This window comes from Saccopteryx leptura, chromosome 8 (genome assembly GCF_036850995.1).
Source record: "Saccopteryx leptura isolate mSacLep1 chromosome 8, mSacLep1_pri_phased_curated, whole genome shotgun sequence".
NCBI lineage: Eukaryota > Metazoa > Chordata > Mammalia > Chiroptera > Emballonuridae > Saccopteryx > Saccopteryx leptura.
The window spans coordinates 89,569,200-89,583,033 of NC_089510.1; the positions used below are offsets into that span (position 1 = coordinate 89,569,200).

General features: G+C 35.7%; 1 protein-coding gene across 1 annotated transcript in view; it reads left to right on the forward strand.

Annotated features, from left to right (window-relative positions):
• ZBBX (zinc finger B-box domain containing) overlaps positions 1–13,834 on the forward strand; it is a 143,716-nt gene that overhangs the window by 79,064 nt on the left and 50,818 nt on the right. The window contains exons 7-8 of the mRNA XM_066346930.1: positions 1,668–1,839; positions 6,479–6,599. Of these exons, the coding sequence (XP_066203027.1) occupies positions 1,668–1,839; positions 6,479–6,599 (293 nt within the window). The remainder of the gene's footprint in view (positions 1–1,667; positions 1,840–6,478; positions 6,600–13,834) is intronic.

The window sequence follows — 13,834 nt, forward strand, 5'->3', positions numbered from 1 at the left end:
ACAGCTTTTTCTTTATATTTAATTTTTTAATAATATATTTAACAATCTTCTCTCAATTGCACTCTAACAGTCTGCTTGTTTATTTTTCAATTAAGGACTGAGCATAGAGGAATCTACTCTTATATCTAGAAGTTACACAATGGGGATTGAGCAAGTTAATACCAGTATAGATAATCCACATTAGATAATTCTGCTCTGGTGTGGAATTTATTTTGCTTTAGTTTCTTCATTTAGACCTTTTCTCTGATTCAGTGGATAACTGCCAAATTCTATTCTTATTTTCTTCTGTGCATTTACAGTGGATCTATATTTTTGTACTGAATTCATCTGCTCCCCCATCATTACCTTAAGAAGCACATGGTATTTCATATGCATTTATTGCATTTATTTATTCATTCAACTCACTTTTAATGATTACCAGTTTGTGCCAAGCACAGCTCCTGGCACTGAGGAGGGAAAGTTCCCTGATTACATTACATTCTAATAGGGCTAGAGAGACAATAAATAAATATGTAGAGTAAATTCACACAGAGGTAAGTTATTTTGTATTTTTTTTTGTATTTTTTTTTTCTGAAGCTGGAAATGGGGAGAGACAGTCAGACAGACTCCCGCATGCGCCCGACCAGGATCCACCCGGCACGCCCACCAGGGGCGACGCTCTGCCCACCAGGGGGCGATGCTCTGCCCCTCTGGGGTGTCGCTCTGCCGCGACCAGAGCCACTCTAGTGCCTGGGGCAGAGGCCAAGGAGCCATCCCCAGCGCCCGGGCCATCCTTGCTCCAATGGAGCCCTGGCTGCGGGAGGGGAAGAGAGAGACAGAGAGGAAGGGGGGGCAGAGAAGCAAACAGGCGCCTCTCCTAGGTGCCCTGGCCGGGAATCAAACCCGGATCCCCCGCACTCCAGGCCGACGCTCTACTGCTGAGCCAACCGGCCAGGGCCCAGAGGTAAGTTATTTTGAGGAAAAGAAGAGATAAAGGGATTACAAACGGGGGGAGTCTGTATTTTTAGGGTCATCAGCAGGAGCATCCCCTACTCTCTGATTAGGTGACATTTGAGCAGAGACCAAATTAAATAAGTGGAATGATGGTGTGGAGATGTGGAGAAAGATCATTCCAGGCATTGGGTACAGTAAGCCCTCAAGCATGGAACACTAGTGAATAACATGATAAATCCTCAGTTCTTCAGCCTCCAGTTCTAATAATTTCTGAAGGGACTATTTATAATTGTTTATATGTTTTGTTTTTTGTTGTTTTTTTTTAGGGTATTTTTTATTTATTTATTTATTTTATTAAATTTAATGCAGTGACATTGATAAATCAGGGTACATATGTTGAGAGAAAATATCTCTAGATTATTTTTACATTTGATTGTGCTGTATACCCCTCCCCCAAAGTTAAATTGTCTTCTGTCACCTTCTATCTGGTTTTCTTTGTGCCCCTCCCCTCCCCTAACTCCTCTCTCCTTCTTCACCCCATCCCTCCTCCCCCAACCCCCCAGTATTTATATGGTTTTAAAGAAACCAGTAAAGCCTATAAATAAGTAAAACTTTAAAAACATTATATTTTAAGTTAAAAAGGGTATGACTTTGCCTAACAATTAGTGCTATCTGAATTTTAAGATATAGAAAATTTAGTAAAGCATACTTAGATACATTTTTAATTGGTTTAGATGGAAGTTTTACCAACAAAAACAGGAAAATGTACAAACCCAAGAGACAGGCTCTTGTGTGAAGGGTCCTTCGATGAAGAAGCTTCTGCCCAGTCCTTTCAGGAAGTTTTAAATGAATGGAGAACCCGACATCATCATGGCGAGAAAGAGAACTTACCTGCAGCAACACCAGGTATAGCTATTTTTATAAACTGAACATTGTAAAATAAAGCTGAACTTATCCCCTTTCTCTGTGAATATAAATACTATGTTTAAAACTACACTGCTCACAAAAATTAGGGGATATTTCAAAATAAATATGAAGCGTTGAAATATCCCCTAATTTTTGTGAGCAGTATATTAACACTGGGATAGCAGTTTGATATAACTCCTCAAAAGAATATGGACTGTATGACCATTGGTTTGTGGTTTAATATTTCTAGAACCCCTAAACTGGGCTTTGGGGATATTTGTTTTTGTTACCTATGTAAATTCAGGTTCCCAACTGAATAGGGAATTGTTTCTTTCAGCTCCCCTTCTCCTAGCAGAAAGTTTTTGTCAGAACACTGTTTCTTTATTGAATTGTAATGACAAAACATAAAACAGGAGGATCTGTGCAATAGGGAAGTAATGAATTTTTTTATATATGTCTTAATAAATACACTTTAAATATATATACTACCATGAACTTCAGGGGAGAATTGATTTGTCTTCTGTTTTTCTTTCTTTTTGAAGAAACACTTTGTGTTTTTATTTTTTCTTGATGATTTTCACATCCAATTTCTAGACACTGATGACCTAGATGACTGAACTGTACATCCAGTATCTTTAAGTTTCCTAGTATCTCTTGAAGAAAATCATACTTTTAAAAGTATTTAATTTGGTAATTTTATTACTCAGAATCTTGTAGAGACATCTACTTCTCATGGAAAATAAAATTTCAGGTAATAAATTTTAATAATGTATCATAGTTGAAATTATCCAATATTATTATTTTTCAGGAAAGGAACTCTTCGATTATTCCCCTTTATAACACAGTATAATTTCTAATATTAAGGTATCAGATACCATCTTTCCAGTTTTAACTGGATTTTTTACTAAATCATTTTCTCTCTTCAAATATTTTTTCCTACATATTTTATAATATGATACATTAAGCAAATGACTGTGGCTATGGCCCATTAATCCTTATTTATGGACATTGACATTAGAATTTCATATAATATTTACATGTCAGAATATGTCATTATTTTTAAAATTTTTTTCAACCATTAAAATATGTAAAAACTACTCTTAGCTCAAAGGCCGTGAAAAACAGGGCCAGATTTGTCCTGTGTACTGTGATTTGCTGATCTTTGACCTATTAAATGAATTCTTTTCTATTTCTGTCAATAAAGATATTTAGAAAGAATTGGAACATGGGCAGGGATACTGGTGTGCCTTTACCATTCATGGAAGACCTGCATTACTCTTCAGAGGGACTTGATGGCCTTGATATTGCACAGATGATCATGCTTGCACATTAGATTGATGGCAGTGCTCAGGGGATTTGGTAAACAGTAAACATCTGTTAAAGGGCGGTTATATTTCACCCTTTCTATCATGGATAAGGCAGAGGTTCGTCCACATGGGAAAAGCTACATATTTTAGACACAGATGTGCCTTCTCTGCTTGTCGAATGCCTGCCTACAGAAGCTTTATTTATCACCGTGGTATCTCACACATTGTCTCAGACCAAGAAGCTCATTTTATTATGAAAGAGATACAGCAATAGGCAAGTATCCATGGTATTTATTGATCTTACCAAGTGCAGTGTTTTCAGAAGCAGCTGGCTTGATAGTGTTATGGAATGGCCTGCTGAAGCTCCCGGATAGGTGTCAGCTGAGAAATGATGTCTTATGAGGTAGGAGTGCTTTTCCTATCGGGTGCTGTATATTATGTGCAACTTCAGTCATGCTGCTATTAAACAGGTAACATTTGAGGTCTCATCGACACCAATGGTTAGGTAGGGTTGCTGTACAACTATGTTGGTTGAGATCAAGACCCAAAGAACAGCTGAATTATTACACAATAAAGAATAGACAGACTTTCATTTGGAAACTATTCAATAACACACTTATTAATCTTTTTGTGTTCAGTAATAATGTTCATTGGGAAAATGTAGGAATCCAATGAAAAGTGGGCTTGTATGGTCTTAGATCCTTTGGAAATGAAGATTTAAGTCACTCCACCAGGTAAAAAGGTGCTGGCAGATAGCAGGTGGAATGGAATGAGTGGTGGAAGAAGGAGACTATGGTAATCAAATCAACTTAGGCCTCAAAACTAGCTGCTAAAATGGTGACCATAGCCGGAAAATATTGTGTTGAATAACTGCTTTGTTTTTCTCCTCATTTTTTCTTGAAGTCTTATATGTCATGTAATACTGGTATCTAACATTTTAATTTAAGATGCACTTGGGAGTATCACTAAATTAAAATCTTCATATGATACAAAGTGCCTATAAAACTTTGTGTTTTGTGTTTTTCTTGTGATTCACACATTTATTTACTCTCAAAGAAAATGACTGAAAGAGAGAGAGAGAGAACGGTTGTTTAGATGCAAAATAAGAAGACCCTGTCTCTCCAGATCCAGTCTCTTTTATATCTGCTTTACTCTGTGCTCTGAGAATTTAAACTCGAGATATTATGTCACCTGAGATTCTTTGTTCTCTGGCTTCTAATTGGATTTGGCCAACTAGAGACACTAACAGGACACTGAAGGGTGAGAAGAAAGAGACAGGCATTAACTCTCCTCCTCCATATTGATGTGCTGAGATTTTGCAGTGACTGCATTCTTTATCTATGTTATTAACATCACTCAGATTAACTCTCTTCAGTGAAATCTTACAATAGTTCTCTTGCTCAGTCCTCTCAAGCCTAGGGGTGGTAACAGCTTTCCACTATTTCAACCTCTTGGTGCTGCAACATCACTTATCCCCATCACTGTAACACATGGTATGAGTTAGTCCCTCATTTTCAAAGTTAAGTTTTCTTTTTCTTGTCAAGACTCTGAGGTACAGATGATCAAAAAAGAGATTTCTGAAACACCAAGATTTGAGCTGAGGTCTAATAAATGAGTTGGAGAGTGGGGAAAGACAGAAGCACATGCAAAAACTCCATGATGGAAGAGGGGACATACTGTGTTAATGGAACTGAAGGCAGGTGGGTCTGGCCAAACCTTAGACAGCAAGGGAGGGTATTCTAACACAATAGAATAGAGAGGTGTTACATTTAGTGGCCTGGAAAGACAAACCTATGGAGAAGATAAAGAGTGGCATAGATATAGGTGGAATGCTGGCATAGTGCATTAGTATAGAAACCAATGGAGGCTAGTGTCTTAAAGAAGTTGAGGTCAAGTGTAATTGCTGGAGAGAAATCATTAAAATGAAAACTTTTGTTGATACAATATGTGATTGTTGTTGCTCCAGAGTATTTTATATATATTATTATTTGTGTGTATATTATTATATATATGTGTGTGTTAGTAAATGTTTTCCTTTTCCTAAGATATTAAGTAGATACAAAATAACATTTATAAAGTTTATATAGCTTATAAAGAAAAATGAAACAGGAAGCACCTGTACTCTCCCTTCATCCCTTCCAAGAGATTATCACCAGCTTGAGTTTTGTGGTTTTTCATTCCCTTGATTTTCTGCATGTATGTATCTCTAAACAACATAATGTTAAATTTGCATAAATTTGAACATTAGTAAGTGAAAAGCTGGTATATGTATTCCTTTGCAACTTGTTTATTTCACTGAATATTATATGCTGGTATTTACCCAGGAAGCTGTGCATAGTTTTATTTCATTCATTTTTCACTGCTTAATAGTCTTCTGTTATATGAATATAGCACTATTTACCTGTTTAAATGTAGATGATTGTTTGGATTGATTTTTTATTTTCACCGTTACAAATGATGCTGTCGTGAATATTCTGCGCAGGTCTCCTGGAACACGTGCACACATTTCTATGATATCTATTCCTGGAACAGAATAGCTGATTGGATGTGCATGTATTCAATATACTAGATAAAGCTGAATTATTTACCTAAATGTTTGTATCAGTTTACACTCTCACCTGCAGTGTATAAAAGATTTAGCTGCTTCCCATTATCACCAACACTTCAATAATCATATTTATTCTGGTCTGATAGAGATACAATGGTATATCAATTTGCATACCTCATTGCAAATGATATCAAGTATCTTTCCATATGTTTCTTGGCCATTTAGCTTGATATCCTTTGAATTCCTAAGTTTTCTCATTATTTCTTCCAAGAAATCTCCATCAGTTTTAAATATCTGTAAATAGTGGTTTTAATTTGGTAATTCTTTTGAAACATCTTAAGCGTCTGGAAGTAAATTGCCACATAGATATAAGTTCATGAAGACTGTTGTCTCCCCCAGGTGCCATTCTGAGTTATTTTACTTGGTTTTTCCATAATGTGTGAATATTATTGTCAGTGGCTGTAATATGTACCTTTATGTTAGTGTCTGTTTATAGAATATATAATGAATCTATTTGTATTTGTCTTTAGCATTTAAAGAAATTAGTTGCTTTTAAAAACCTTGTGAATTATAAGATTCTTTCATTTCAAAGGATTATTGAAGAAAACTGTCTGTACAGTCATTTAATAAATCATCTATATTTAACACGTTTGCATTATTTAAGCCCAGAACTATTGATTATAGATAAATATTAGAGCATATGTGGTGAGTTCTGTATCTTGAGTGGTTACAATAATTTATAGCCTATGTTACATTAACTTTCATATTATATTCATTGTTATAGACTCACTGAAAGAATGTGCAGTGCAAACAGATTTGAAAATTTGGAGAGAACCACTTAATATTGAATATAAAGAAGACAATATATCCTATATGGAAAAATTATGGCTTAAAAAACAAAGAAGGTATTTATTGAATTTTTACAGCATTAATAAATATAAAAGCTTGTAAATCTAAAGATTTTTTGCTTGTGTGACATGCTTTTTCATAACAATTTTATATATGTATACCTTACATTTTCATAAATAATTTTAAAGTAATATCAAGTCTCCATGAAGGTTCTACAATTCTAATAAGAAATTTAATTTTACTTATGTATATAATGCACCATTAGTTTAGGGTTTTCCTTGAAAATATAAATATAAATATGGAAAAAAGCACAAAACTGTATAAAGTTTGAGTAATAGCAAAATAATGTGATAAATAAAAACTGAAAAGAAGATACTGCTCTCAGATTTTTACATTAGCATAACCTTCTGAGGCTATATTTTTCAGAATCTACTTTTAAGTTTAATTAGACCTTTAATTTTATAATGCTATTAATAGTATTCAAATGTATTTTATTCAAAGATTATTATAATTAGATTCACCATTTCATAAAGTTTAAAATTTAACATTAAATATTATTAACCAACAACATTTATGTATTTTTCAGTCCTTAAGGCTGAGAAGTCCAAGATAATGATGCCAGCAAACTCTGTGTCTGCAGGGAACCAGATTCCTGGTTCATAGATTCCTGTCTTCTCACAGTGTACCCATATGCAGATGGGGCTAGGGGTCTTTCTTGGGTCTCTTTTATAAGGTCACTAATTCCATTTATGAAGGCTCAACTATCATGACCTACTCTTCTTCCAAAATCCTCACCTCCTAATACTATCATATTACCGTGAGGTAAGATTTCATTGTATTAATTTTGTGGGAGTGCAGACATTCAGAACAGAGCTTTCTGCTCCTGGTCCCTCAAAGGTCATTTCCTACTTTCATATAAAATATGTTAATTCATTTCAATAACTCTAAGATTCTTAACTCATTCCAGCACCAACTCAAAAGTCTAACATCCACATTATTATTTAAATGTCATCTAAATCAGATCTGGGTGATACTCAGTGTATGATTTCTTCTGAGGTAAATTGCACTCTAACTGTGAACCTGTGAAATCAAACATGATATGTGCTTCCAAAAAGACAATGGCAGGACAGGCATGTGATTGATCTACCCGTTTTAAAAGGGAGAAATAAGAAAGAAGAAGCAGGTCCTGAGCTAGTCTGCAACCCAAGAGGGCATATTCCATTAGACCTCAAGTCTTGAGAATGATCCCCTTTGTCCATGCCGTGCCCTCCAGACCCACTGGGATGGAAGTCCCAAAGTCTCTGGGTGGCTCTGCCCTCATGGCTCTGTGCTGGGTCACATGTCTGTGACTCTCAGTGCTGGCATCTGTGAACCTAGACCAGAAGAGCCATCAGATTCCAGCACTGGATAGTCATAGACATGTGACCCAGCACAGAGCCGCCACAGGAATACAGCTATCGAAAGCCGTGAGGTCAGAACCACCCGCAGACTTTGGGCCCACCTGTTCAACAAAGCTACAGGGCAGGACTGCTGCTTCAGTGTGTCCAGAAGTCTGGACTCCTGCTCTAGTGTGTCTAGAAGGTGGGATTTCCATCCCAGAAAAGAGGAGTCAACCTGAATATTTTACAAAAGATACCTTTGGATAATGCAAAGTTCTGTTTTTCCTTTCATTTTCATCTACTGATTCTAGCATTTTTCAGCAGATTTCGCCTGCAGCACCGACTACTCCCTGATCTATTGGTGATTTACTATTTCCTTCATTTCTTCTATAGTATATTTATTATTGAAATTCTTGAAGGAACAATATATTTTTTATTTATTCAATTGAATATTTTTGTGAACTCATATATATTTGATTTTTTGGATTACTATCCAATACTATTGTTCTTTATTTTGTGATTCAAATACTAGTTTCTACTTTGAACATCAAGAGCTCTTTCAGGTTGACTCCTATTTTCTTTCAACATGGTTTTGTTTGCTGATTGGTTTGCTTTGAACATCTCTTCATTTTTATGGCTATAAGATGGACTTACCTGTTCCAATCCAAGAATCATTTCTCCAAGAGTCTGAGTCCTTTTTTTTGGAGAACTGTATTCGGACTCCTATATCTGGGCTCCAGCTGTGCTCATTGCTACTCAGGTGTCACAGATCTTAAGCCTTCTTAGAGAACATCTAGAAAATATATGTATATAAATTTCAACCCAGTGTATATACACATCTAAATTTATATCTGTATCTATTCACCTGAATGTCTAGTAAAGTAAACAAAAGTTCACACTTATACCTCCAACTCCAAACCAGCATCATGTGGTTTATTGACTTTCTCTCTTTCCTTATTTGTAGTTTCTTTTACCTACAGTGAGAATCTGGCTCTCATTATCTATGATATATGTATTAATTTATCAACATCAGTATATATCATTACTATTATCACTGTGAAAAAAAATTCACCAACTGGAATACATTGTTTATGTACAGTACTCTTTATTGTTAGCCTATAGCATCCAGTCAAAACCTTTTCCAGAGTTGCTCTGGCCAGAATACTCATCTCTTGCCCACTTCCTTTAGAATAGTTTTACCATTCATTAATTATAATGAATGGTAAATTCACGGGGGAACAATTTTTTTTCATTTTCTGTTGCATGAGGTTTTAGAACTGTTTCTATATATGTCTGCATTGCTGATTCCAAATCTGAAATCCATTTTTTGATGCATGCTCTAGTTTTTATGCAATTTTAATTTCTTTTTGTTACAGTTAATGGCATGTGTTGGTTTTTAAATTGGAGTTAAAGGGCAACGACCCTTGGATTGAACATAACCACAAGGCAATTAATGTTTTACAAACATCACTTTTACATAATTATAGTTGTTTTTAAGTGTAAAAAATTATTATCTGATAAAAACACCCTCTAATTTTGTTTTAAGATTGAATCATGGCTACTTTGAGTAGGTGTAAGTGTAAGAATAGTCCTGACACCTTCTATTATATATGTGGCTGTTACACACTTCATCAAAGGCACAATATTTCATCATTTGTGACATGTGCATATATTGCCTATTTTTAAGTTCCTCTTGGTGATCAAGAGAAGAATTGGGCTCCTCATATTGTGTGTCATAATTGTGAGGAAGTGCTTTGTGACTGGACAAATGGAAAACGGAAAGAATGTCTTTTGGTATTCCCATGGTTTGGCGTGAACCTAAGGACCACAGCAGTGACTGTTATTTCTGTCTGATCCATAGAAAGGGCATCGGCAAGAAAAAATAGCCTATGATCACATATCCTAATATTTCTTCAGCAACACGACCTATCCCACACTCTGCTGAGACACTCCCGGTTCCAGTTTTCAATGGTTTTATTTCTTCTAAGGACGAAGAAAGTGAACATGGTGATCAAGTGTATTTTGATAAGATGCATGAGGAAATGGTTGTAGAATCTGAAGGGTCTTCTTCTGATGCCAAGCAGTCATTAACCCATCAGCAGTTTAGCCAACCTGAATTGAATGACTTAGTAAGTATGACATAAAAATTGTCCTCGACTTTCTGAAGTATGAGGAGCATAACTGGATCATTTGTGTGGATCTTAAAATGGTAAATTTCCTGCTAGGACAACAGAGAGGTTTCATGAAGTATCCTTGCTTTCTGTGATTGTGGGACAGCCAAGCTTGGGAGAAACACTGAACACAGAAGGAGTGGCTGAAACGTGAAGCTCTGGAAGTAGAGATGCACAATACTGTGAATGAACCTGTAGTTAATCGAGACAGGATCATTTTTCCCCCATTTCACATCAAACTTGGCTTAATGAAGCAGTTTGTTCAGGCTTTGAATAGAGAAAGTGAATGTTTTCAACATATTATTTCTGCTTTTTCTGCCTTGTCTTTTGAAAAGCTAAAAGCAGGTGTATTTGATAGAACTCAAATTTGAACCCCCATACGTGACAAAGAATTTGCCAGGAAGATTTATAAGGAGGAGAAAGCAGCATGGCAGTGTTTTGTAGCAGTTACAAAGAACTTCCTTGGCAACAAACAAGCAGAAAACTGTGAACTTCTGGTTCAAAGGATGCTGTTGGCTTTCCACGACATTGGATGTAACATGAGCATTAAGATTCACTTCCTGAACAGTCACCTTGATAAATTTCCCGAAAACCTTGGAGCTGTTAGTGATGAGCAGACTACTGCTGGAGCATCAAACGAGATTGTCCTCAACAAGTACCCAAACACAAGAGCTACAAATGCAAATTTTTACCTGAATAGAATTTAAATAAGTTTTGTGCAAATTTTATGATTAAAATGAGTGTCTTAATATGTTCTATTTTGAAATTGTAGACAAATTCTGGTGCAATCATATCTTTTAGTTTATTAGTGTACTATTTACTGCATTATATAAATTATTATATTTTCACAAAGATGATGCCCAAGAAGACATTCTACTTCATTATGTTAAACTAAATGTTGAAAATTTTACAATAAGAGGAAAACCTAAAATCTTGAATTGCAAAAAAACTGTAGCTTACTGTGAAAAACTAATGAAAGATTTGAGATCAGCACACTCGAATTAGGTAAGAACAAGTGCTTTTGTGGATGCAACAAAAATTTTGTTCCCCAGTATTACTTTACTTTTTAAATTTTGACTAGCATTTACTCATGTAGAGCTCTCTGGGTTTTTACCAATGCCTAGAACCCTGTGTTTTCCATAGTCCCAAATAGACAGTCCCATCACCTCAACATTCATTCATACTTTCCCTTTGTAGTCAACTCTTTTTCCCCAACCAGTGGCAACCATTGTTTTGTTTTCATCCTAACACATTTGCCTTTTTCTAAGTGTCATGTAAATGAAATCGTACAATATGCAGCATTTGTGTCTTTCATTTTGCAAAATTGTTTAAGATTCATCCATATTCTTGTGTGAATCAAAATCCATTCCTTTTTATTGTGGAGTATTATTTCATCATTGTGATGTTCACATATTCAACTGTTAAAAATAACCTGCTGATTTCTAATATTTGTAATTATGGTTAAATCTATTATACAGATTTGCATATAAGCTTTTGTTTAAATATAGCTTTTTAATCCCCTGGGTCTGGGCTGGCTAAGTTGTATGGTAAGTGTACTTTTATTTTTCTGAGGAACTGCCAAACTCTTTTCCATAGGACTGCGTAGTTTTGCATTCCTTCCTGCAATCTATGAGAATTCTAGTGGCTCTTTCTTCTTACCAGTACCTGATATTTTCTGGTTCCTTTTCTTTTGGTGGTCACTTTAGTAGGTGTGTAGTTCTATCAACCCCACTGTGGTGTTGTGATTGGGTTTTAAGTTCATTCATATCCAATTCTGATTATTTCTATATACTGTTTAAGTTGTCTATGTCTCTTTTAAAATATAATGCTCTAACAGTCCTTAAGGTGTAAAGCTCATAGTATGTACTTGTCGATTACCTCTTTCTAGTTTAAGAACTAGTTTATAAAAGTAATATTATGGTCACTTCTGTTTTATGGCGGCTGCATTTTGATACCTTTCACATTAAACTTGTTATATAATAAAAGCACAATTTTGTTAAATGACCACCATCATTTGCGTTTGGTCACATACAAAACACTTTAATCATGGGCTCATGAAGTGCTGAGTTATGTGCTAAATACTAAATTTTAGCAAATATCTTGATTAGAAAATAATGGTTAGTGAACATACTAGGGCCTTATTTACAGTTACATTTTTTTTAACACTGATCATTTTTTTTTAGTTAATACTTTATGTCTTAATTATAGATGCTAGTGCAGGGCAATACATTTGCAATTTACAAGTTTCTAATTGTAAATCGATTACAACATTTCTGATGCTATGCTTCTGAAAATTTCCCATATTGATAATGATGATCATAGTTAAGACTTTATCTTTGCCTGTAATTATATTTTATAATATGTTTCATTACATTTTGTTTTGTACTTTTTTTTCTGATTTGTATAATATATATTTTATGTGGAACCAATATATAAGTGTTGACAGATCTTAATAGCTATCCTAATATCTCTAGTAGATCTATTAAATGCTAGAAAGTTTCATGAAAGAGAGCTTAAGATTTGTATTTAGACAGAGGCAGATTAAGGTTAGTTGAGGCCCCAGGCTCGGAAGAAAATATTGGACCCCTTCCAATAGAAAAATGTGTACCGTTGGGGTTGTGTGGGGCCCTTCAGAAGCCGGGGCCCAGTGCATGCACCGGTGTGGCCGCCGGGAAGTCTGCTTCTGTATTTAGAGTACTTTAAAGGTGGATATTAGCAATTGTTTGGTTTTTCCACTCAAAATGCCCTACTCTTTTCATTACATTTAATTATCAGTTCTAGCTAATCATCAGAATTATCCAAGGTAAGTTTTTAGAATACTGATTTCTCCACCTAACCCTGGACAAATCTAAAAATCAGTGTTTTAAAGGGTGGATATGAGATTGCATTTAAAAAAGATCTTCCTAGTTCATTCTGATGCAAACAGCCTAACAGATTCAAAGAATACATTTAGAACTATTCATTGCAAGTTTCCTCAAGTGAATTGGTCAATATTCTATAAATATTTATTTAAATTTTAAAGTAATCCTAAAGTGTATTTTATTCTTTATCTGGCGTGATGTTTTAGTAAGTAAAACATTTTTTTTAACACTGATCAGCCCTGGCCGGTTGGCTCAGCGGTAGAGCGTCGGCCTGGCGTGCGGGGGACCCGGGTTCGATTCCCGGCCAGGGCACATAGGAGAAGCACCCATTTGCTTCTCCACCCCCCTCTCCTTCCTCTCTGTCTCTCTCTTCCCCTCCCACAGCCAAGGCTCCATTGGAGCAAAGATGGCCCGGGCGCTGGGGATGGCTCCTTGGCCTCTGCCCCAGGCTCTGGTTGCCGCAGAGTGATGCCCCGGAGGGGCAGAGCATCGCCCCTGGTGGGCGTGCTGGGTGGATCCCGGTCAGGCGCATGCGGGAGTCTGTCTGACTGTCTCTCCTCGTTTCCAGCTTCAGAAAAATACAAAAAAAAACCCAAAAAACAAAACACTGATCAGGATTCAAGTACCCAGAACACAGCTTTAATTTATTGATTAACTAGTTGTTTGTTTATGGGCAAATCACTTAAATACTCTTGGCCTACATTTTCTCATCTGGATATTGAGTTTATAATAAACACTCTATTAGGCTCCTTAGTGCCAATACTTTACTATCTAGACTCTGTCAGTCTTTGGTTCAGGGCTTTAGTTAAAAAATTAGATATTTTCACTCCATGAAAAAGAAGTATTTGGACAATAGTACATTTATGTGTATCTACAATTG